Source organism: Cynocephalus volans, chromosome 8, assembly GCF_027409185.1.
Source record: "Cynocephalus volans isolate mCynVol1 chromosome 8, mCynVol1.pri, whole genome shotgun sequence".
NCBI lineage: Eukaryota > Metazoa > Chordata > Mammalia > Dermoptera > Cynocephalidae > Cynocephalus > Cynocephalus volans.
In genome coordinates, this window is record NC_084467.1 from 112,170,641 (window position 1) to 112,196,234 (window position 25,594).

Below are 25,594 nucleotides of genomic sequence, written 5' to 3' on the forward strand. Positions count from 1 at the left end.
TTCTGCAGCCTTCCGGTTTCAGGCTGGCAGCTTGTAGTCCCTCTGATTATTTTCAGGTCTGCATGTGCCACACAGAGGAAAGGGGCAACCACAGTGGGAACCACCCTCTAGCCCTGCTCCAGCCCCATTTTAAACAGCAGGAGAGAGGACTGGGTGCCAAAAGATCTACCCTCCAACATACCTTTCTTTCCCTGTCTGTGGGAGTGGTTGAAACAAACCCGACCCTCATCGTGGGGTGGGTCAGTATGTGTGTCTGGTTCTGCCTGGCACTGCTGATAGGTGGCTCCCACAGAAAGATCCAGATGCATGTGGTCTGAGGGCTGCATTTCAGAAGCTCTGTCTTTCCATGCCTGGTTCTATCCACTTGGAGGTTCTGTCAGACCATGCCCGTTCCAGCTGCCCCAGGAACCTCGATCTGAGTTAGGATCAGCCTGAAGCCCAAAGTGGAAAAGCACATTCTAATGGGCAGTTGCTGGTCTGGAAGCTTCTCAACCTAAATCTTATTTTGGCATATTTCTTTCCTTTCAAATTCAGCTCTGATGCCACCCTATCAGGTGTAGGCTCTGTGGGGAACTTTGGAGGGACACTTCAAAAGGACCTTGTGGGTGCTCCTGAAAGCCAAGTGTTAGTTTCTGTCAGGTCAGGAGGGCAGACTTGCAGGTTCTGACATCTACTGAGTACAGGCCCAGACCCTGTATCGGGTGCTTAGATGCTGTCTCCCAGAATCTTCATAATAACCTTGTCTACTATAGGCTTTCTTATCTCTGACAGATGAGGAAAACTGAGACTCGGATTTTCGAACAGCAGTCACAGACACAGTAGGTGGCAGGGCTGGATGGGAACCCAGGTTTATCTGTTTGACTCCAGAACCCAAACCCTTCGCTTGCCTTTGCTGCAGCCTGTGAGAGCAGCTGGGCAGAGAAAATGTACTGTTAAGGTGGAGAGTCTCTGATACCCAAGCGTCACCCCAGACCGACTAAATCAGAATCTCTGTCGGACCCAGACATCTGTGGTTTTTAGGGCTCCCAAGGTAATTCCAGTGGGCAACCCAGGCTGCCAAGTACTGCTTTACTGTAACGGTAAGAGGCACATCGCTTCCTTGAAGGCTCTCCAGGTGTGCCTTTCGTACAGTAATCCTGTTCACGAAACCAAAATCAAAACTGAGTCCATGGTGGCCAATACGGCCTTTTCTCATCAACAGAACTCGGGGGAGGGGTTCTGGTAGGGCTCGCGGTCGCCTGCCCTCCCGGCTCAGGTGCGGCGCGGCGACAGGAAGCCACCCCCACCGGTCTGCTGGTGCGCGGCGCTGTTGCGCCATCCGCTCCGGCTTTCGTAACCGCACGGTGGGACCGCGGAGAGACGCTCCAAGCGCGAGTTCCTCAAATGTTTTCCTGCGTTGCCAGGATCGTCCGCTGCTCTGAGTCATGTGCAAGTGGGAAGTCGCACTGACACCGAGCCGGGCCAGAGGGAGCCACGCCGAGCGCGGCGCGGAGCCGGGGGACTCGTGTGTGCTGAGCGCCGGACCCCCGGGGATGGGAGCTGGCCTCGGGGCCTGAGCCCGGCCCCCCGCCCCCCCGCCAGGAGCCCCGCCCCGGCCGCCAGGTTCTCACTCGCCCACCCGTCTCTCTGGGACCAGGAGCGTAGCCAAGGAGGACATGCTGGCCGTCCGCTGCGCGCTGCTGGCGATCCTGCTGGCCGCGCCGGGGGAGGCGCTGGCCCCAGGGAGCTGCCCTACGCTGGGTAAGGGCTTGGAGCGCACCTGGAGGGCTGGGGCAGCCGGCGGGCGGGGAAGACTGCCGTGGCCGCCCAAGACGCGGGGGAGGCTAGAGGGAGGAAAGGAGGTGTGACGGCTGTCCTTTTTCGTGGCTAGCTCGGGTCCGGTCCCCGCGGGCACAAGGTGCCGGCCCAGAGCTGACTGACCCAGGTGTGCGGACGCGGGCGGTCGCTCGTGCGCCCCCTGCTGCGTCTTGCGCCTTTGGCCCCGAGATCTCCCCGGGACTGCCCTGTGGCTGGGAAGCTCCCTGCGTCTGTGTACAGGACTCGGTGTGTTCTCGGAAACCCGATCTCCGTGTCTTCTTCCCAGTGCCCCTGTGAGTCTGACACAACGGTGTCCCCATTTACTCTAAGAGGGGATGCCCAAGAGGGCGCGTCCTAGCGGAGTGATGCTCCGGCCTGGGGTGTTCCTTGTACCAGCGCCCTCTCCACCCTCCGCTTTGGAGGGGCCACATCTCCTGGTTCTCCCCCACCCCTCTGGGTGTATATGTGGACCGACAGTGTCCTAACTGTGAAGGGACTGACATCACGGGCGCTGAGTCACGGATCCTCCCGCTGCACGCACTCATTTCAGCAAGCACCAGCTCTGGCAAACCAAGTGCCCCAGTTCTGGGAACTTAACTGAGTGGGGAGGCTGGTGACGGACTGGGACCTCTTGGGGCTGGCCTGCGCCAGACTCCTCTTCCAGACAAGAGAAGGAGGGGTGAGGGAGCGGGCAGGGGGCACTTGCTCCTGCAGCCAGGCCTTTGGATGCGCTCTGGCTGCCTGCCCAGCTGCCCATACAGTCTCCTTTAGAGGAGTTGGGCAACTGCTTCTCCAGAGCAAACCTTTCAGGGTCTGAGGGCTTCTTTGAGGACACAGCGGAAAAACGAGGGGCAGCCGACAGGCTTCTGGGATAGGTGGCTGGAGGGATGGGCGGCTCTGGCTTTCACTGCTAGACCACAATGGCTCCTTCCTTGGGTGCACTCGGTGTTTGATCTGGGATGGAGTGCCTGCTGGGATGGAGTGCCTGCGGTTCTTTGCTCTCTGGATGGTTGTGGTCCTTGCGCTTGAAAGAGAAAAGGAAAGGGATTCCTTTTCAATACATGTTTAAAGCTCCTGCCAGTAACAGCCACTGTTGATTGAGTCCTCCTGTGCTTTATACATATTTTCTAGTCTTCCACTGCATCTACATATAACTTTGTTCGAAAGAGGAGACTGAGGTTCAGAGAGGTGGGACAGGAAGTTGCCTAGTTGGTGGAGACCAACCCTTCCTATGGCTCTGTGCTCCAGTGTGGGATATCCCTGAGACTCCCAAATGTAGAACTAGACCAGCAGGCAGAGCTGGGGATGTTTGGGGGCAAGTGGAGAGTAGTCCTCCTCTGGCTGAATGCTGGGGCAGAAGAGGCTGAGGGAGAGGAAGTGGAGGCCCAGGCTTGCCCATGGTAGTATAAGAGGGATGCAAGGCAGGGTTGATGTCTTGGTTGGGTTCCCTGCCTGCCTTTGTCGCTACTCACACTACACCACAAGGCATCTGCCCTAGGGAGGTTACGGCTGTAGCCATTGCCTCCTTTTGCTCCTAAGTGGTTGCAAGGTACTTCGAGGGCAGCGAATTGCAGTCAGTTTTCCGTTTCCCTGGTGCTCAGGAAGGATGGGCAAGGTGGTCTCATGGCCTGGACAGTCTATGAAAGGCAGAACTGAGAGTTAGGGAGGAAGTGAAAGCCCTCGCAGCTCAGAAGGAAAATGCAGAGAAGTAGAAATTGCCCAGCTTCTCTCCCACACCCACACAGAGACAGCCCACAAACTGGAGAGCAAAAATAAAGAAATTATACAGGAAGCATGGAGCGGAATGACTGTGAGATGTTTCACTTTAGAGAAGTGAGGGGCAGAGGGGGTAGCAGAGGCTGGAGTTGGCTTTGAGGGGAAATCCTCTGGCTCTCTGGGCTGAAGGGCTCTTACAGCTGGGAGGCATGTTTTCCTTGGGATGAGCTGCTGCCCACTAGTCCAGGATCTGCCAGGTGTACTTGCCATCTAGGGGCCTGGACCAGCTGGGACTCAGGCTTCTTCCAGCTCCAGCACTCTAGGTGCTGGGAGTAGAAGGCCTGAATGTGGATGACTCAAGTTCCCTCTTTTTCTGTAATGCAAGAAGATACACAAGACAAGCACATACAACTTTAAATATCTCAAAGTCCTCTCTCAACTTCTGAATTTCCGTTTAGGGCAGCCTCTTCCTGCTCCCAGTGCCTACCTGCATTCCTAGCCTCACCCAGAATCAGTGTTTCTCAAAAGGGTAGTTCTGGGTCTAGCATCAGATTTGGCATGTGTGTTGGGGGTGGGGGTGGTGGGCTTGGTAAAAATGCTGGCTCTTGGCCCCTACCCCAGATTTATTAAATAGGAATATCAGGGAGTGAGGCTTGGGAAATGTCATTTTTAACAAACTGCCCTTTGTGATTGTTAGGCACTGTCAGGTTTGAGGACTTTTGCCTAAATGGTGTGGTTGAGGAACTGATTGAAGGCCCTCCCCCATGTGGCTCCCAGTTGCCAGAAATCTCTCCCTGCTTTGGCTCTGTCCCTTGTTTACTCATTGAAGCAAACATTTATGGAGTCTGTGTGAAGCCTATGAGGCCTGTGTGGGATCAGCCATACAGACTCCACCCTAAAAGGAGCCTGAAAAAGGTCAAGTGTGAATCCTGAGAAGGACCGAGAAAACCCAGTCTTCTGATCCATCCCGCTTGGTACCAGCTACCCATAGACAAATTGTCAGGGGGTTGGGGGGACAGGTAGAGAGAGGAAGCTCCTCTGATTGAGGACCAGGTCCCAAAGCAACAAGCACACTGATCTTGACCTCATCTTGGACTCTCAGAGAACTAGGTCCCAAGTAAATACTCCCCTTACTGGGCATTGGTAAGCATTACACAAAGTAAGGAAGGTGCTCACTGCTGTAAATAGGCACCCTCTTCCCTCTTCTTCCCTTTCCTGATCCCATCAGGCCTGCTTGGCACAGACCCAGTAAGTGAGAACACTCCATCCCAGTCACCAGAACTAGTCTAAGTCTAAAGTTGTGCCCTCTCATATGGTACCCTCTAGCTATATATGGGTATTTAAACTTAAATTAATTAAAATTAAATCAAATTAAAAATTTAGTTCCTTAGTTGCACTAGTCATATTTCAAATGCTCACTAGCCACTTGTGGCTCGTGGCTGCTGTATTGGACAGCATAGATTCAGAGCATTTTCATCATGGCAGAAAATTCTAGTGGACAATGCTGGTCTAGAGTTCCAGAGGTTTTCTGTTGCCTCTTCCTTTATCCCTCTCCACCTTCTCTCCTCCACCTGAACCTAGCTCATCTTGTATAGGTAACGGCTAAGAATTTGGAGCCAGACAGATTTCTGCCCTGCTCTGCCATGTAAAAATGATGTGACCTTGGCCAAATGATTGAATGTCTCTGAGACTCAGTGTCCCCCATTTAGAAAATATAAACAATTATACTACCTCACAGGGTGGTTATGAAGAGTAAATGGACTAAGTAACAGAATGTTTAGAAAAGTCCTAGTGCAGAGCAAGTATTTAAATAAATATGGCTAATCATTCATTCACTCCAAAAATATATTTCAAGCTTCTACTTTGTTCCAGACACTGTTCTAAGAGCTGGGGAAACAGCTGTGAACAAATCAGACAAAAATCCTTGTCTTATTTGTGCTTCCTTCTAGTGGGGGAGACAATGAACAGGATGTAAATTAAATATATAGTATGACACTGATTAGTGCTAAAGAGGAAAAATAAAACAGGGAAGGGAGATAGGCCCTGTGTGTGTATACTGGGGGTGGGGTAGGGTGGTGGCATGTAGAATTGATACTGAGAAGATAATATTTGAGCGAAGGCCTGAAGGAAATATAAAAATATTTAGGGATTCCCTATACTCTCATCTTGGGCAGGAAAATTCCTGCCTTCTCTTTAACAATCTGTACTACCTGAGGGCCTGGAGCAGAGGGCAACATGGGGACACATGGATGTCCCTTGCCCTGGAGAAGCTTGGGGGTGCCGTTCAGCCCCTTGGACTCCAGCTGAACAGGGAAGTGCTAAATGTCATGTCATTAACTGTTAGAGTCTTTTGAAGAGAGATCCTTAAGGGCTGCAGTGGCAAAGGGAAGATGGCAAAGAAAGGCTTTAAACCCTCAGACCCTCTGTCTGGATAAAGCCTCTGGGGAGTCTCTTTTGGGTGGTTAATCTGTGTGCTTTACCCTCTCCTCTTGCCTTGAGATCCAAAGAGGTCAAAAGTCCCCTTGCAGAGTCAGAGGCTTTTCTGTCCTGGGCTCAGGCTTGACTTGTAGCTGAACCTCAGCAGCCTCCCCTCTTGCATCCATCCCTTGCTAGCTCTGCCTGGTGGCTTCTACCCTTAGGAGTGCGTCTGAGGTGCACAGTACCCAGTAGTGCAGACTGAGCTATTTTTGGTTTTTATTATTTCTGAACTTTCTAGTTTCTCCCATAGTTGTGTATCTCTATTCATGTGCTAGTCCCATGCTGTTTTAATTACTGCAGCTTTACAATATGCTTTAAAGGTAGGCTAATCCTGCTCTCATTTCTCTGCTTTTTCAGAATTTTCTGGCTGTCCTTGTTTGTTTACTTTTCCATTTGAACTTCAGAGTCAATTTGCCTAGTTCCAAAAAAAAAAAAAAAAAAAGTCCTGTTGGTATATTTATTAGGATCGAGTAAGCTTTAGAGATTAAATTAAGGAGGATTGGCATATTTATAATGTTGTGTTAGAACATGGTGCTTATATATAAGGGAGGACTAGTTGGGCAGGAGAGCTGGACTTCCAGGTTTCGCTGAGGCTAGAAGTACCTGGTCCGCTTCCATTCTGAACGCTTCCTTAACAGTGACATGGAAGGAGCCGGCCCAGTGTGTGTGCGTGTGTGAACACAGGCTCATGGCACGTGGGGTGGGGGGAGATAGGCTTGAGCTTGGCACTGGTGAGAATGCACGAGTGGGGCCTTTGGGTGTTAGGGCAGTGTAACACACCTACGGAAGCGCGTGGTCAGTAGGATTCTGACAACTTGATAAATTTTCACTGATGAGCATACCCATGGAACCACAATTCATAGTAATAACTGAACAGATCTAGCCCCGGTAGCCTCTCCCCGCCCCTCCCAGTCACTCCCTACCACACCTCCACTTGTGACTTTTTATATCTTTAGCTTTGCTTCCTCATATCTAAAGGGGTGGGGGAGTGGAAGCTGGGGGGAGGGTGGTGGTTGGTAGATATGGTTTGGGATGGGATGAGGGGCATATATCAGGTTCTCTCTTCCTGCTGCCCTTCTCCCACCTTCCAGAAGTACATGGAAAACACTGACTATGGGCCAAACTGGTTAGGCTCTGAGGCTGTGTTCAGAGACGGGAAGACAGGACCCTTCGTGCTGTACTCCTGGGAAGGCAGAGGGTCATGGGGTAAAAATGGACTGAGAGTCCCAGAGCCCTGGGTTCCAGTCTGTTACATTATACACTGGCTGCTTCTCCTCATCTATAAAAATGGGGAGGGTTTGCCTGAATTATCCTTAAGGGCCCTCACAGCTTTAAAACAGCAGTCCTTATCCCAGCACCCACTCCCCAGCTGTAGCTCCTCCTCACATCCCTTCTGGACCAAAGTCCTGTGTGCATCCACCTGTGGCTGTCAGTGCCTTTCTTCCTAGGCCCTGCTCAGTTCTGCCCTTAATCTTTTTATTTCTCAATCTGCTCCTGGGGTTAGGTTGGGTGGGGGAGTTGGATTGTTTGCCGTCCTTAGATATCTTTTCCTCTAATTAGTTTATAATCTCTGAGAGGTGACCCAGGCCAGACCTTCTTGGACCAGGGCCAGGTGATTACCTCTGATGCTGCCAGGGAAGGATTAAATGTTTTTCTCCTGAGGAGCTGGTCACATGCACAGGTCTGAGTCAGCATCCAGCATTACCTTTTTTATGGGTCCAAAGGACCCTCTCTCCCAGGCCCTCTTCCCCAGCAGTGTATAGTCCGCGGTGCGGATGGAGAGGAGGGCCAAGCCAAGGTAAATACTGACTCTGCCAAATACAAGACAAATACAAGCAGGTACAAGAAGTACAAACACGTGTGTGGGGGTAGGGCTGCCAGCCAGAGCAGTAATCTGAGAAGAGGGGGTTGTGGACAAGGTGGGACTGGGAGCCAAGTTAGAGAAGGCAGCAGGGGTCTCGGCTTAGACCCTGAGAGTCTTGACTTGCCATAGCCTGTGGCCTCGCCTTTCCCGCAATGGTAGCCGAGGGCACCCTGTGGGATGTTAGGGAGAAGTGAATGATGACTTGGGGAGAGCATGAGATTCGTCGTCAGAGGGGGAGGCACTCTTAAGCCATGACTTGGCATACAAATGCTCTGCTACAGGGTAGAGGAGAGGTAAGGGTGTGACTCCTGACTTCTGAGAGGGACCCCCCCAGGTCCCCCTAGGAGTGGCAGACTGTGGTGAGAAAGCCCACTGCCCCCTTATGCACATCCTTCAAGCCTCAGGATTCCCTTTCCCATGTCTGTGAAGGGTAGAGAGGTGTGAGAAGGGCAGAGAAGAGGAAATTGGGGGAGATAGAGGGTGGTGGGCAGCCCGGAGAGAGGGGGAGCTGGAGGTGGACACAGAAAGGTGCCTGGGCTGAGGAGAGAGGTGGACTTTGGCCAGATTCACTGGTTCCGGTGTAGACTCCCTCACTCACTAGCTGTGTGAATTTGGGCACGTTCCTTAACTTTCAACAGTGCAAAGGGGATAAGCCTCCCTCTAGCAGGGTTGTTGTGAGGGGTGGAGAGCCCTTAGGTAAAGCTCCTGGCGCGGGTAAGTGCTCCTAGCTGGGAATGATTGTTATGGAGAATGCAAGGAGGGTTCACCGAGAGTACTGGGGACTTTTTCTCGCTCCTGGGGACCAAATTCTCAGTTCATTTTTGTTTGGACATGAGGTGCCCACATACATCTCCTGAAGACTTCTCCAGGACAACATCTCCTTTCAGATCAAAACCTTTATTGCTGCAAGGGGACCTTCTGAAATCCCGTGCCTCTGCAACCTGAGAAGCTGAGTGAAGCTGGAGGCCATCCTCTGCTGCCAGCTGGCCCAGGCAGCCAGGACCCTGCGTCCCCGCTCAGTAGCAGGGACAGTGGGATTAGCAGGCACGAGCTAAGCCTGTGTCCTCGGTGGTGGGCTGGCCTCTGCTTTACTGCTTGCATAAATGGGGCCAGGAAGCCGAACTTGTTTTTGCTGGCAAGAGCAACAACAAGCTGCAAGAGAGTTGAGAAATATGTGACTCCGAGTGTGTGCTTTTCTCTGGTTATTGACATTTGCAAGTTTACTTGAAGAGAGAAAAAAGTATAAAGACAGCAAAGCTGTTTGGGTTTCTAGCACCTAAACTTAGGCCCTGAATGGGGAAGAACCTTGCTTTCCAGAGCTGCTCTACAAAGTCCCAGCTCCAGGGGTGTTGGGGCCATGGTGGGGAGCCCATTGCCCTGGGAGAAGGATTACTTGGGCCACAGGAGCAGGGAGTTGTGGGATTGCTCGCCGGGGTTTATCCAGGTCCTAAACTCTTTCCCTTGAGGAATAGGAGGCAAGGGAAGTTGTGAGAATTTCCCTTCCCTACAGCTCTCAGGGAGAAAGAAGCATTTGTCTGAGGGCACCGGGATGAACTTGCTGTTATCCCTCTCCCAAAGTCATCAACTATGAAAATAATAAATCCATAGATTAATTATGCTTTCAAGCTGGGTGTTGTCTGAGATCAACAGATGTACTTCCTGCCCTCTAAGAACAAATAAGTCAGGGGGATGGGATGCTGGACCACAGGAGTGGGGGCCAGCAGGGACCCCCAGATCTCAGTCTGAACCCTCATTTTGCAGGGAAGGGGAGCAGCTCTGCCAGGGGCAGTGACGTGCCCGCGGTTGCCTGGTTGGCAAGACCAGGACTAGAACTCCTGTCACTTGACAACATAAGTTTCTTCCTCTATGCCAAGCAAGCTGCTTTCCGCTCTTAGAGATGTACTTTATTTATTTTTATTATTTTAATTTTTTTGGTTTTGGCGGCTGTCTGGGGAGGGGATCTGACCCTTAACCTTGGTGTTACTAGCACCACTCTCTAGCCAAGTGAGGTAACGGGCCAGCCCCTTAGACATGTACTTTATATTAAAGAACAAATCAAAGCAGGCATTTGTGTCAGCCTATCCCTACCCAATTAGTAGTCAGTGTCTGAACTGTGACCAAACCAGACACCAGGTGCATTTGATGGTTGAGGAGGAGCTTTTGGAAGGTTTGTTTTCCAGAGGGAATAGTGCCTTCTTTTTTGATTTTAGTCCTAGGTGAGGTACTTTCGCCTCCTCTGCAGAATCCCATTTCTTCTTAGGAGCCAGGAAAAAGGATGATCCCTCCCCAGGAGCAAAGAAGGCTCATCGTCCTTGGCTGCCTCTTTCTCTCTCCTGCCTCTGTGATGCCTTATGATGCATTAGGAGCTGGGGACAGTTGGTTCATTCTCTCTTTTTTTTCTTAATTTTTACAAATTTATTTTTTATTGAAACACAAGTGATTGTACATATCTGTGGGGTACAGCCTTGAATATCAATACCTGGGTACAATATGTGATACTCAAATCAGGATGGTTCATTCTCAAGGGGATTGGAAGAGAAATAGAAGCAAGAAGCAGGGTTGGCTCCTGTCCTGGAGGCTGGGGTTGGAGGCAGGGTGGGCACTGAGCTTTTACACACCTTTGCCAAGGCCTTCCTCTGCCTGCAGAGCCAGGTCTGATCCCCTTAGAGGGTGCCCACACCCTCCCTGTTCCCCATAGGTTCCATCTCCCTCTTTACTGTATTTCAGACACTCCAGAATCCAGCCCTCCCCAGGACTCTCAATTCTTGATGCCTTTGCACATACTGTTCCCTCTTTATGGAGTGCCATTCCCTGCAGCTTCACTTATCAAACTCCCACTCATTTCTCAAGACCCAGCTCAAATCTCTCTTCCCCTTTCCGAATAGTTTATCCCTCAACTCCCTCAATGTGTCAGTGACATTTATCCCAGGGTGGCCTGTATTACAAGTAGTTTTAAGTTTTCCACAGGGTTTTGTGGGGGTTAAACAAGATTATGATATGGAAAAGGTGGACAGCACTGCCAGCGCATAGTAGGTGTTCAATAACTGCCAGTTCTGTCTTATGGATTAGGATTAGGAATTTCTGGCCTTGCACATCATGGTGCACAAAAATTCTTGAATTCTTAAGGAGGGGACAGGAACAGGCTTGCAGCCCTGGCTCCAGATGGTTGAGCAATTGCTCGAAGACAAATGCTAAATTGTGTGCTCTTTGCTGAATTTCAGCTTGCACAGCACCCGCCACACCCTTCCCCTCCACCCCACCCCCATCTCCCAGGGCCTGCTGTGTGCAGCTTGTCAGGCTTGGGTAGGAACGTGAGAATGGCCAGGTCATGTCTCCCAGGAGCAGGAAGGCGTGCTCTCAGGAGCCCCCTCCTCACCTGGTTCCCTGCTGTGGCCCCTGGCAGACTCCTAGGGAACAGAGAAACAGGGACACCTGGGGAGGAATTGAGGCTGAGCCCAGAGAAGGTGCCTTGTGTCCACAAGGGGATAAGGCCTGCAGGGGAAGGATGGGCTAGGGTGCAGGGTGTGGTGACAGTGACAGCATAGAGCTGTAAGGGTCAGTGGGTGCTCTGGCCTGAAGCTGTACGGGTCAGTGGGTGCTCTGCTCTCAGAAGCTATTGGCCCTGAAAAAAACCCACCCTTGCCCCACCCTGTCCCCCAGGGCCCACTGCGCCCTGCCCTCTCTTCTCTCTCCTCCCTGGATGTAATAAACCCAGCCTATGCAGCTTCTTTATTTTAAATATATATATAATTAGAAGAGTAATACAAGCAACTTGGAAAATTCAAAAACCACAGAAAGAGAAAAGGAAGAGAAAGAAGTCACCTCTAGTGATTGCAGAGAGGGGCAGAGTATGAGGGGAGGGCACTTCTGTGAACATCACTTCTTCAAAGAGCTGCTCACAAGGGCCCCCCCACCCCCCGCCCCCCTGGGTGTCACAGGGACTGACTCAGAGACTCTGATCAGGAGGCAGAGGGGTGAGGGGGTGGGAGAGTGGGTGGGTGGGGCAGCACTACCCACTCTGACTTTAACAAATATATTTTCTTATGGTCTTTCCTCTATGAGTATTTATTGTGATCACTGTGCATACAGTGCTTTTAAAAGCGTAGTTAACACAGTGTCATTTGCAGGTTCTGGAAGGAATAAATCTTGAAGCAGTGCTGTGACAGGCAATACTTGCCAATGGGTGGTTTATAATTAATCATTCCCTATTTAAAAAATAGTGAGTCAGTTTTAAAGATTCAGAAAACTATTACTCAAGTTCCTTGGCAGAGGAAGTGGCCATTATGTTGCTCCCTGCAGCTCTGCTTTTGTGGAAGAGAAAAAAAGTCTTTTTTTTTTTTTTTCCATATTTCTCTGAGCTGCCCAAATACTTTGGCCATTGTTAGTGAATGCAGGAACAGAACAGCCCCTGCTATTGTTCAGGCTGGTCACTAAACATGGCAAGAGCTTCATCTGAACTGGGGTAAGGGAAGTGACCAGAAAGATATTTCCTGGAACTGGCAAAGGTGGAAGCAGAAAAGAGAGCTCCCTCTGGCTCCAGGCTCACATTTTCTTTCCTCAGCATTTCCTGGCTGTGCAAAGCTAGCTCCTCTGATCCCCAGTGTGGGGCCTGCCCATTGCACATGAGGGGGCACCACTTAGACCACTGTGTCACCTGTGAATGGTGCCCCTGGGAGTTTTCAGTGTAGAGACCCTGTTCCCGTGGGCACCTCCTAGGTGCCCTACATGAAACAAACATGTGCTAAGCACCTACTGAATTCTATGATGAGTGGCTCACATGCATGGTTGGGGATGGGGACCTGTATATAGTTGAGGACTGTGCTGTGTAAAAAATGCCAATGAAAGGACGATCCATCTGTGGTCCTTGACCCCCACCTTGGATTTTCATACAACCTGCACTTGTGTCTGTGATGTGTCAGTCAGTGCTCCTAAACTTCTTTGTGAATTCTTATGGGAACTCTTTTTTTTTGGAGGCTGGCAGGTAGAGGAATCTGAACCCGTGACCTTGGTGTTATAAGGCTGCACTCTAACCCACTGAGCTAAGTGGCCAGCCCTCCTTGTGAATTCTGATTTCTGCTCATTAACTGAGAGAGGGATATTGCAAGCACTGCAGTGGGGCCACCCACCAGCAGACAGTCCTCTTTTGGCCGCGTCTCCATCTTTGTTCCTACAAGTTCGTAATTTGAGCACGAATTTGATGTTTGTGTTAGGTTTTATCCTTATAGCTGCTTTATCAAGTGGAAAATGGAAAAGTGAAAATATTGATACAGTGACTAGGGGTGTCAGTGTGTCTTCTAAACTTCATTCAGGCACAGATGGAAATCAATATATGAGTGGATGTGGCACACTGTTGCCTCCTTCAGGTGCTCACTGGACTTAAACACATTTGACTCCGTTCAGTTATGAAGGAAAGGGACCTGTGTGACACACACATACGTGCTAAGACCAGCAGTTCACTCTTAGGGAAGTTCTTGAGCAAGCACACCAAGAGTCATGTGCAAGAAACTTGATATCCGCAATCTTTGATATGACAAAACACTGGAAATGACCCCAAACCTCCCTCAATGGGAGAATGATGGAGGTCACAGAATGGAATATTACATAGCAGTGAAAATGAATGCATTATAGCTACATGTAAATGAAATATAGAAACATGAATGAAAAAAGCATGTCACAGAAGACTACATACAAACCTTTTATATATAAAGGCTCAAAAATCAAGCAAAGTTCAGAAAAAGTTAGGGATCCATAGGTAGTGAACCTATTTTTAAAAGTAAGGGAGTGATAAACCCCAAACGTCACACTGCTGGAGGATGGGGAAGCCCAGAGGGAGCTTCAGAGACAATGTTTGTGCTAGTTTTTAGGTTGGTGGGAGCTCCTGGATATTTTATGCTTATATTCACGTTCATATTATTATATTATTATAATAATTTGCATGTGTTCAATATTATGTAATACAATGTTTGTCAGTGGACTTTGACTTCCAGGGACTCTTATTTTCTGAGGAAAGTCCATTCAGGGGAGCACTGTGTGCTCTGTCCCAGCTCTGCAGCAGCAAATATGTCTTACATCTCTCAAGGGCAGGGTCTCTTTGATGCTGGATTGTATCCTCACCCATGCCTGGCTGCTGGGGCCTCCTTGAATGCTTGTTGAACATAGGACAGAGGGAAGGCCCTCCTTGCCCACTTGGGGGGGGGGGACAGTGAGGCCAGAGGGGTCTAAGGGACCTGCCCAAACTCATCTGGCCGCAAGGTGACAAGTCAAGGGCTCTGGTGGTGAAGAAAAAAACCTGACCAGTCATGACTGACTGCCTCCCTGGCCTTGCCTCCTTCCCTTTTCTGCCATCCTTGGGGTAGAGGGTCCCAGGGTGTAGGACTCTGGCTCCAAGTGGTAAAGTGAGAAGGAACCTTGGAGGGCATCTGTGGAGCCAGGGAGCACCGATGCCAGGCTTGCCTGGACTGACAGTCTTCCCTGGCTTCGGGAGTGTTATCCACCTGGGAGTCACTGATCCTTACCCCTCCTCTCTGACAGCTGCCTCGGATGGGGGGTGGCGGAAGGGCAGGATGCCAAGCATGAGATAAAAACTACTCCCAAGCAAGAAGGCTTTGCAGGCCAGAGAGAGATAGACACTTGTGCTTGTCCTCCGTCCCAGGAGCTCGGGCGGGGAGGTGAGGTCAGGCACTCAGGCAGCTGCTGGGCCTCTCTGAAATCTTTGGCCAAGTTAATTGCTGCTGCTTGCTAATAAATGGCTATACATTTGGCTTGAAGGACCAAGTGTGCTTAACATGAAAATTAGTCATGTTTCCCTGGCCTCCATTCCCTCAGCTGGTTGGACTAATTTAATTGTTTTTTTTCGTACAATGCTTGTACTGGGGTCTGAACCCTGTACCTTGATGTTACAAGGCCATGCTCTAACCGACACCTAACCAATCAGCCTGGACTAATTTAATTGATTGGTTAGTAAATTAGTCCAAGGCAGTTCTGCTAATTTTTATCTTAGATTCTATGAATCTGTAACCTGTACTCAAAAAATAAATAAATAAATAAATAAAATACCAGTTTACTTGTTCTTTTAATCTTTAATCTTCTTTTCCTTGAGTAGCAGAACACACACGATTCCTTTCAGGGGCCGGGGAATGCATTTGTTTTTACCTTACGATTTGGTCCCTAGAATAAAAATACCATTGCCAGAAGTGTTTTTTAATAGATAGGTGTAGGAGACTGGAGGGAGCCCATGGAACAGAGAATCAGAAGACCTGGTGCAGCTGACTTGTTGGTGATCTTGTGCAAATCCCGATTCTTCTGTGCCTCAGCTACCATCTGTAAACCGGGCATACCTGTGATTCTGAGACTTCCTGTGTGTTCGTGCATTCAGGGAGTCCCACTGGGGTACCTGGCATTCATCCAATCATGCATTCACCACATGCTCCGTGGGTCCCTGCCATGTGCCAACGTTCTAGGCACTGGAATATAATGGAGAACAAAACAGCGTGCCTATGCTTGTGGTGCTTGGAGTCTTCAGGGGAAGACAGACATGAAATTGGTAATTATTTGGTAGCATGTGGGTGACAGGGTGGCAAGGTAGCACCGAATGGGGGCTTAATCCAGCTGGGGCACAGGGAAGGCCCCTGGGGAAGGGATGTTTAGGCTGAGACCTGACATAGGAGGAGCCACTGTGGGATGGTTGGGGGAGAGTGAGCGGGAGAAGAGCACAGGGGTGGGGGGTGGGGGGGGTGTCTGTAATTTCTAAGGGGGTGGGGAGAGATGAGGCCTCAAATGTCAGCAGGGGCAGGTGGTGGAAGGCCCTGTGGGCCATGCTGAGGAGCTTGAACTTTATCCTGTGGACAGTGGCAGGTCCCTGAAGGGTTTTCTAATCAAGGGAGTGGGGTGACCAGCTTGTGGCTTTAGAAGGCTCATTCAGGCAGCTGGGTGGAGAGGGCCAGGCTGGGCAGTCCACAGGGAGGCCGTTGCCTGAATCTAGGCAAAGGTGACAGTGGCCTGGACCAGTGGATAGACTCGAGAGAGGTTTAGTACTGAGGCCTCTTGTGGTTTCCCCAAATCAGAATGAAGTCCCTTTCTCAGATTGCTGTGGGCTCACCAAATGTCTCTCCTCCTTCCTCCAGAGGTGGCGAGTGGTGTGCTGACCAGCCTGCCGGGGGCCAGCGTTACCCTGACCTGCCCAGGGGGAGAACCAGCAGACAATGCCACTGTTCACTGGGTGCTCAGAAATCTGGTCGCCAGCTCACTCCACACCAGATGGGCCAGTGTGGGCAGGAGGCTGCTTCTGAGGTCGGTGCAGCCCAGTGACTCTGGAAACTATTCGTGCTACCAGGATGGCCACCCAGCTGGGACTGTGCACCTGCTGGTAGATGGTGAGTTGTGTGCTCAGAGCTCAGAGATGGCTCCCAGGACAGCTCCATTGCCCCTAAGAAACTTGGCTCTGGGCATTCCAGAGAAATCCCCTGCCTGATATCCCCTGCCTGATCCTTTTGACTCCTGTTATTTCCTTGGCCTGACAGTTTTGGGGAAAGGCCCAGTGATGTCTGCCAGTGAGATGCTGGCAGAAATTCTGGTGGGATGGGGGCATCTGGCTGAGGGAGAACACTGTCTAGCTGGCCTTGTGAAGTAGGGCTTTTAGTGGATTAGGTTATAGTGTGGGGCCCACGGCCAGGCAGCCTGGGTTTGAATCCTGCTCCTTCACATACAGCTGAACTCCTCTGCCCTTCAGTTTCCTCTTGGGCAAAATAAGGTTAATTTTATTACCTTACCTTAGAGTTGTTGTAAAGATGAAATGAGTTTATATGTGTGTATATGTAGTCACACACACATGGTGCTGAAAACTCTGCATAGCACATACTGAGATCTCAAAGTAGCTTTTCTTGTTTCTAGAATTAGCAGGTTCTTAGCTCCCTTACATCTAGATAAAGACTTCATAGAGCTGATGCTCTGTGTGCCAAGCCCTGTGCTAAGGTACTGGCTTCCTGTTTCTCATGCAATCCTTCCAACCCTGTGAGGGAAAGCAGTATTATTATTATATTACCGTCAGTTAATTTTATAGATAAGGAAACTGAAGCAAGGTTGGGACTTGCCCAAGGCCACACAGCCAGGTCTGTGTGACTCCAAAGCCCTTACTTTTTTTGGTGGCTGACCAGTATGGGGATCCAAACCCTTCACTTTGGTGTTATAACAACATGTTCTAACCGTCTGACCTAACCGGCTAGCCCTTCATGCCCCTATTTTTTGGATGATCCTCTCCCCACTTTAGACAAGTTGACCTGAGGAGCTTCCCTTTCCTTGTCCAGGATCTGCTTCCAGCCTGACACGAGGACTTAGGTGACCCTTAATTTTCCAGCCACAATTAGATCCCCATGTGGCTGAGTTAGGCCATGATGTCCTGGCCATTTCTGGCTCCAGGGCCAGGGGCCAGGGGCTGAGCCAAGTGCTCCCTGCAGAGGGGAGGCCACTCACTGCCCATGAGATCAGATGCGCTCCGAGGAAGCCCCGCTGCCTCCTTACTCTGCTGTGCTCTCGTTCCAGTTCCCCCAGAGGAGCCCCAGCTCACCTGCTTCCGGAAGAGCCCCCTCAGCAAGGTTTGTTGTGAGTGGAGTCCTCCGAAGCCCCCTTCGCCGACGACCAAGGCTGTGCTAGTAGTGAGGAAGCTGTAAGTATCTCGGGCTGGACCCTGTGTTTATGTCCACACCGTCCTCGCTGAGGTCCCCGGAGTGGTGGAGGGGCTTGCAAAGGAACCCAGTAGAGCTGGCCAGCCAGGGATTCCAAAGTGTTATAGAAAGTAATGCCTTTGGGATAAGGAGGAGGAAATAGGAGGGCACTCAGTTTCTTTTGACTACTCTCCCTGTGCTGGGCACTGCACTTCGTACTTGGTCCTATTAACTTTTTAGCTATCACGACAGCTATGAGAAGTGTTTGTTATTTTTCTCACTTAACAGATGGAGAAACTGAGATTCAGAGAGATTGATCAGCCTGGTTTAGGTTATCTAGCTGGTAGGGGGCTCTGCTGGGAATCCAATCCCATTCTGTCTGATTTCATTAAAAGTTCAAAGGTTTTGGGCGTTGCTCTGAAGAAGATGCAGATATCCCTGTCTCTGGGAGCCCATTATCAGTATCTTGACCCTGTGAGGTTATCAGGCTCTTTGCATTACAAAGGCAGATGAGAGGAAGTGGTAATGGGTGGGGAGAGAAGTCACCTTGCCTGGGGGTCCCTGCTCGAGTGGGAGGACCTGCAATGGGTTCAGGCATGGGTGTAGAGGAGGTGGAAGATGCTGAAAACAAACCGACCTCTGCAGTTTTGCCTGTTTCCATCCCCACACCAAGGTCTCCTTAGTTTAGATGTTTATACTGAGTTTGAACTGTCAGTCATCAGAGTACAGTAGTCCCCCCTTATCTTTGAGGGGTACATTCCAAGATGCCACAGTGGATACTTGAAACTGCGGATAGTATAGAACCCTATATATACTATATTTTTTCCTATGGATATATACCTTTGATAAAGTTTAATTTATAAATTAGGCATAGTAAGAGATGAACAACAATAGCTAAGAATAAAATAGGACATTTATAACAATATACTGTAATAAAAGTTATGGGAGTGAGGTCTCTCTCTCTCAAAATATCTTACTGGGGCCAAGCCCGTGGCGCACTTGGTAGAGTGCTGCGCTGGGAGCGCGGCAACACTCCCGCCGTGGGTTCGGATCCCATATAGGAATGGCCGGTGCGCTCACTGGCTGAGTGCTGGTCACGAAAAAGACAAAAGACAAAAAAAAAAAAAAAAATCTTATTGTACCGTACTCACCCTTCTTGTGATGATGTGAGATGATAAAATGCCTACGTGAGGAGATGAAGTGAAGTGAGTGACGCAGGCATGTGACATAGTGTTAGGTTACTCTTGACCTGACAGTACCCCAGAAGGAGGATCAACTGCTTTGGGTGATCCTGCAGGCCATGATGATGGGGATGCTGGATGTCAGGAGCAGAGGATGCGGGTGACTAATGTCGGGCAGAGTCTGCATTGTGGATACACTGCACAAAAGGATGATTCACTTCCTGGGCGGGATGTGAGACTTCAGAACAGTGCACAATTTAAAATGTATTGTTTATTTCTGAAATTTCCCATTTAATATTTTCAGACCTTGGTTGACTGTGGTTAACTGAAACCGTGGTTAAGGAGGGGACTATTGTATCAAAAAATCAGCAGTGACTTCAACAGGGTGGTTTGGCTTCCATTTGTGTCTGTCTCCAGGTAGTCACTAGGTGGCTGGCAGTAATATTTATGTTCTGGCCTCTACACTGGGAGTGTATATTACCCATCTGCAAACGGTACAGCTGCCATTAGGACTGTTATCTCACACTCCAAGTAGAGAAGACCAGAAAGCCTCGCAATGGAAAGCTGGGTTTGGATATACATTGTCTGGGATGTGGAAGGCTTTCGTCCATAGACAGGATTAAACAGGATAGACACAGTGGCCTGAGCTTCCCAGCCCAGGCATGGAAAGCTTATTCATTTTTGACACTTCAACTAGAATACTTTGTTGGCAGTAAGAGTAGGAGACAAGTGTTTTAGCTCACACCCTCCTCCTGCCAGCAGCCTGGGGGCTGGCATCTGCTTTGAAGAGACAGCAGAGCTATTGAGTACTTTTGAAATGAGGAAAGTGGGGAGGGGGAGCCTCAGGGACCCTGTATCCACTCAGGGCCCCCTGGCTCTGTGACTGCTGGGGGTGAAACAGGCCCCTGGAAAGAGGTGATTGTGGGCCCTGCTTTTCCTCTTGGGTGGCCCACTTTCACACCCTCCCCCGACTAAGCTTGCTCACTCTTCCTTCCACGTTTGGCGAGTTCAGCGTGTGCCTTGGATGAAGTGCTGTGCTGGGGCTGTGGGAGCTCCTGCCCTCAGACACTAAACCAGCTGATGAGCAGCCTTCCCAGTGCTGGGTGGGATGGAAGCCTGGGGGGCGTTGAGGGACGGAGGGTGGGAGACTCCAACTCACACTGGGAAGTTGGGGCAGGCCTCCCAGAAGAAGAGAGTTTGTCCCATGTGCTGGACTCAGCCTTAGCCCAGGGTCGAGTGGCTGCCGTGCCTCACATGCCCATACACGTCATCATGGGTGAAATGTCAGGCTCCAGGCCAAGTGGGATGGTGTCTGACTCACTTCAGTGTCTTCAGTCACCCAAAATCCTTTTCTGGACTCACCTGCCGGAAATACCACATCTCTCTGTGAACTCTCTAGCACTCTGTGCTTCTGGAATGACATTTTTACTGGGTGTCTAGTCATCTGAGGGTGGGTGTTTTCTGTTCATGTCCTGAGGCCAGGGTGGGGTCTCTCGATTAATTTCTGCATTTCCCCACAGCTCCAAGAACACAGGACCTGGCAGAAACCCAGAGCTTACCATGTAGCTGCTGCCTAAGTGACTGGCTGGGCCCTCTAGTCCAGCACCCTCACTTCTCTGTGCCAGGTGCTAAACTAGATGTTTTACATACATTTTTCAGTTAATCCTAACAGAACTCCTATGAGGTAGACATTATTAACATTCTCATTTTCAAATGAGAAAAAAGATACTCAGAAATTGAATAATTTACTCAGTCACAAAAGCCAGTAAGTCTGGAGCTGGGATTCAAACCCAGGGTTAGACTTCAGAGCCTGAGCTCTTAGCCCCTGGCCCTGACCTTCTCTCCACTCTTGAATAAGTGCAGAAACTGATAGGCAAGCCCTGCCTTTGCTTTGTGTCCGACAGTCAGTACAGTCCACTAGAAGAATTCCAGGAGCCCTGCCAGTATTCTCAGCAGTCCCAGAAATTCTCCTGCCAATTGGCAGTCCCGGAGGGAGACAATTCTGTCTACATAGTGTCCTTGTGCGTAGCCAACGGCGTTGGGAGCAAGTCCAGCAAAACCCAGATATTTGATGGTTATGAAATCCGTAAGTGACCTCTTCCCCACCCTCCCGCTGTTTTCCTCTCTTCTGATTTAATACTCCTATCGACTTCTCAGAAGGGGCAGGGAAGGGGTGGTTGAGGGGTTTGGTGAGCTGGTGCTTTTTGGGCGTTGCTTGCCAGGAGGTCAGACTGATGGACGTGGGCCCTGTCAAGGTGTGCATGGGGAGTGGTCTGGGGCTGGGGTGGTCCTGCCTGGATGGGGGTCTGCAGATTCTTCATGGGTCTCTGCACCATGTTGACTGCTGCACAGGAGCCATGCTCACTTTCCCACAGTGCAGCCCGACCCACCGGTCAACATCACGGTCACTGCCGTGGATGGAAAACCTCGCCGGCTCAGTGTCACCTGGCAAGACCCCCACTCCTGGAACTCAAATTTCTACAGACTACGCTTTGAGCTTCGATACCGGGCTGAACGGTCAAAGATATTCACAACATGGATGGTAAGTTTATCGTTTACTTCTGGACAGAAAAGTGCCCCTAGATTCTTGAGGATAGCAGAGAAAGAATAGGGTTCTAGGCCCTGCTTTGTAATTTACCACCTGCATGGTCTTGGGTAAGTCTTTTCAGTTCTGAGCCTTCGTTGTCTTGTTTATAAAATGAGAATAATACTACCAGACCAATCTCCTCTTCACAGGCCTGTCTGTGAGAATCAGAGTACGGCTAGGGAAGGGACTTGGGCTGTGAGCACGCCAAGGCTTGTGGCTTGCAGGATGCTGCAGTGCGTTGGGTGGGGGCAGTGAGTTACAGCTTCAGCCCGTGTTGGTCCCGAGGGCAGCCGCGTCTCACCCTGAGCCTCCAGGCTGGTCTGAGACTTTGGAGCATCTCTGCCAGTTGGGTGGTGAAGGGCGCCGTCTCCCTGTGAAGCTGCCTAACCAGCACCACCTCCGGGCCCCATCCCAGACTCAGGTGCCTCCCACCCTCAGGTCAAGGATCTACAGCATCACTGCATCATCTACGACGCCTGGAGCGGCATGAGGCATGTGGTGCAACTTCGGGCCCAGGAGGAGTTTGGGCATGGCTTGTGGAGTGAGTGGAGCCCGGAGGCCATGGGCACCCCGTGGACAGGTACTGTGGAGGGCTTAGAAGAAAGAAGGGATGTTTCAGTTTTGTCACTTTATCAGTCATTTATTGCTGTGTGACAAGTCACCCCAAAACGATCTGCTTGAGATTCTGAAAATAAGTCAACCAGGAACTCTTCGGCTGGCTTTGCCTGAATCACTAATGCAGCTCCACCATGTCTGGATGGCCCAAGGTGGCCTCACTCACGTGTCTGCTGGGTGGTGCTGGCTGGTGGCTGGTGGTGGTTCTCCCTGTAGCCCAGAGTCAGGGGAGCTGGGGGAGGAGGGAATGGGTATAGTGAGGGCAGGGGGTGACAATCACTCCGCAATTGGATGGGAGGAGCTGCAAAGAATTGTAGCCATATGATTGTATTTAATCTACGATAGTTGCTAATGCTTTTTATTTGTTAAAAGTAATAATAATTGCCTTTTGGGGACTATTGAAATTAGCGTGTTTGTTATAGAACATGAAAAACTCCAGAAATACATGAAGGAGATAATGATGATCACCAGTATTTTTATTTACCACCTACAGAAAACAAGTGAGAGGGCCGGCCGTGGCTCACTTGGGAGAGTGTGGTGCTGATAACACCAAGGCCACGGGTTCGGATCCCTATCTAGGGATGGCCGGTTAGCTCACTTCAGAGAGCATGGTGCTGACAACACCGAGTTAAGGGTTAAGATCCCCTTACCGGTCATCTTTTAAAAAAAAAAAAAAGAAAGAAAATAAGTGAGAACATTTTAGTACACTTCTTTCCTTTTTCTAGGTACATTTATGTGTATTTTTATGTGTGTATATCTGTGTATAGATATATAAATATAATATTATGAGCATTCTCCATATTGTCAAGTATTTTCCGGAAATATATTATTTAGTAACTGCATGATTAATATTTTCTTTTAACCCATGGAAGTTTTTTTTTTTTTAACTTTTAAAGTTTTTTAAAAAAATCAAATTAATTCATGACAAAGAAGTAAAGAAAGGCTTATAATATCAAGCAGTGGTCCCTTGGCCCATCCCTTTCTGTTTCTAGTCCAGCTAGGAAGCCGTTTGACTCTTTCTGTTTCTAGTCCTACTGTTGGCGCTCTCCTTGACTCTAAATAGCAAGCATGTATGGCTGAGTTTTTTTCTGATAAGACAACTTGAGACAGTATCTACTGACACCCTGCTGTGAAAGTTTAGGACTTGGCAGACCTGGAATGCAGAACTGTTTGTGACCACAGCCCAGAGGTGGTCAACCAGCGTGGGCTTGAATGTGTCCAGAGACAGAGAACTCACTACCCTTTGTAGCAGCTCATTTCACTGTTCCCAGTGTTGTTATCGTAGAGTGGCTTCCAGGCACACTTTGTAGGCAGATCTCTTCAGTTCTGTGACATAGCTGAACCAAATTAATCATTCTTACATACTTGACAATCAAAAAAATAAAATAAAATAAAAAAAAGAAGATACCCATTTATTGAGAGTGTGTGTATAAAGAGAAAAAGATAGAAGTGACATCAATTGCCCAGTCCCATTTCCACCTCTGCCACTTTCTCCCAGCCCTGACACCAAAAAGGAGACTTTTACAAGGCTATGCATTTTCTCCCAGATTGGATGGTACGATGTGATGGGTCGTCCTTGTCCCTGACTTTGAACTATGGGGTCCTTGCCCCTTGTCTTTCCTGTCCTGGGGAGAGCCAGAGGAGTGGGCTTTGGGCTTAGGGTGTTGTCTTAGTTAGACACATATAATATCAAATGCAGGCTCAGCTCTTTGTTGGTGCTTTCTCCACCTCCTGTTCATCAAGAGCAGGGGGCAGCTTGCTACTGGGCCCTCTTCTCAAAAGCTTATTTTCTGCTAAGACCTGGACAAGAACGGGAGCTTAACTACTATATCTTGCTTAGGAAGACCATTTAAATAAATCAGAACATCCTTCAAGCTAGATTGCGTTGACCTGTCCATGGTTTTCTTTGATTTGTATATACTTTGAGTATATACAAATGTAACACACTCATTATCTGAGTGTAGAACATCAATATGGCCTTGAGTGCAAATATGGCTTTTGCAAGGGGATAAAATCAGTTACAACATGGTACAGAGGAAATGCTCTGGATACAGACTGACACTTGTTTTACCTGTTTTACCAATCACTTAGCTTAGGTACTCAAGCAGATTTAAAAACTCCTGATTTGTTAGAAAGTTCCTTCTTTTTAAAAATTTTTTAATTGTGGCAAAATATACATGACATAAAATTCACCATTTCGATTATTTTTAAGCACACAGTTCTGTGGTATTCAGTACATTCACATTGTTGTGCGACCTTCACCACTGTGCATCTCCAGAACTGTTGCTCACCTTACAGAACTGAAATTCTGTATCTGTTAAACAGTAAGTACCCATTCAACCTACCCCCACCCCCTGCAACCACTATTCTACTTTCTGTCTCTACGAATTTGACTGTTCTAGGTGCTTCAAATAAGTGGAATCAGATAGTATTTGTCCATTGGCGACTGGCTTACTTCACTTAGCAGAATGTCTTCAAGGTTCATTCATGTTGTAACATGCATCAGAATTTCCTCCCTTTTTAAAGCTGAATAATAGTCCATAGCATAGAGAAACGAAATTTTGTTTATTTGTTCATCTGTCAAGGAACTCTTAGGTTGCTTTCACCTTTTGGTTGTGAATAATGCTGCTATGACCATGGGTGTATAAATGTCAGTTCGAGTCACTGCTTTCATTTCTTTTGTGTACATACCCAGAAGTGGAATTGCTGAATCACATGGCAATTCTATTTTTAATTTTATGAGGAACCAAGATACTGTTTTCCACAGCAGCTGCACCATTTTACATTCACACCAGAGTGCACAAGGGGTCCAGTTTTTCCACATCTTCGCTGACGCTTGTTATTTTCCATTTTCTGGATAATAGCCATCCTTATGGGTATGAAGTGGTATCTCATTGTGGCTTTGGTTTGCATTTCCCTAATGATTAGTGATGTTGAGCATCTTTTCATGTGCTTGTTAGCTGTTTGTATACCTTCTTTGGAGAAATGTCCTTTCAGGAAGAAAGTTCTTTCTCATGTAAGCCCAACTCTGGCCTCACTGGCCCTGGCTCTGTCCTCTAGGGTGACTCATGACAAATGTCCTAGTCTGCTCTCTCTGAATTCTTCTGGAGTTCCCAGAGGACCTGCTTGGGCTCCTCTTCCCAGGCTGTTGCATGGGATGGTTTACAGGTTCCTCACCTGTCTGGTCACCTTCCCCTGAATCTGGTCTTATTTGTGGATGTCCTTCTCAAATTGGTGACATCCTCCCTCCAGTGGAAGATGGCATAGCAGGGGCCATCTGGCCAGTACTGGGTACAGTCTCTGACTTTCCAGCCTCAGGTCACTGTGCTTCTGTGACCTGCTGGAGTGAACATGTGAGCTCAGATAGAATGCATGATTTTTTTCACATAAGCTGCCAAAGAGTTTGAGCTCCCCATCCTGTGCGTATGTGGTTTGGCAGAAGGGGGGTGTCTTCAGAACTCCAGTGGTGAATATGTCCAAGAGAGAAACCTCTTGCTCTGGCAGAGCAAGAAGAACTTGAGTGATTCTGATTCTAGAAGGATTTAGGTTGAAAATTGGGGAGCAGTTCTGGAAAAGGAGAGGGCTGGTAGAATAGTAGGTGAGTTGTGTTTTACCAACAGTGGAGTCATTCAGCTGTTTGGGACAAGCCAATGCACTAGATATGACATCAGTGGGCTTTCCCACCCCAAGGACTTTC

At 49.2% G+C, this 25,594-nt stretch overlaps 1 protein-coding gene across 1 annotated transcript in view; it reads left to right on the forward strand.

The window, feature by feature from the left end:
* The first annotated feature begins 1,432 nt into the window (after positions 1-1,432).
* Positions 1,433-25,594, forward strand: part of IL6R (interleukin 6 receptor) — a 44,067-nt gene continuing 19,905 nt past the window's right edge. The window contains exons 1-6 of the mRNA XM_063106055.1: positions 1,433-1,740; positions 15,979-16,227; positions 17,393-17,516; positions 20,600-20,781; positions 21,071-21,237; positions 21,721-21,862. Of these exons, the coding sequence (XP_062962125.1) occupies positions 1,656-1,740; positions 15,979-16,227; positions 17,393-17,516; positions 20,600-20,781; positions 21,071-21,237; positions 21,721-21,862 (949 nt within the window). The 5' untranslated portion in view covers positions 1,433-1,655. The remainder of the gene's footprint in view (positions 1,741-15,978; positions 16,228-17,392; positions 17,517-20,599; positions 20,782-21,070; positions 21,238-21,720; positions 21,863-25,594) is intronic.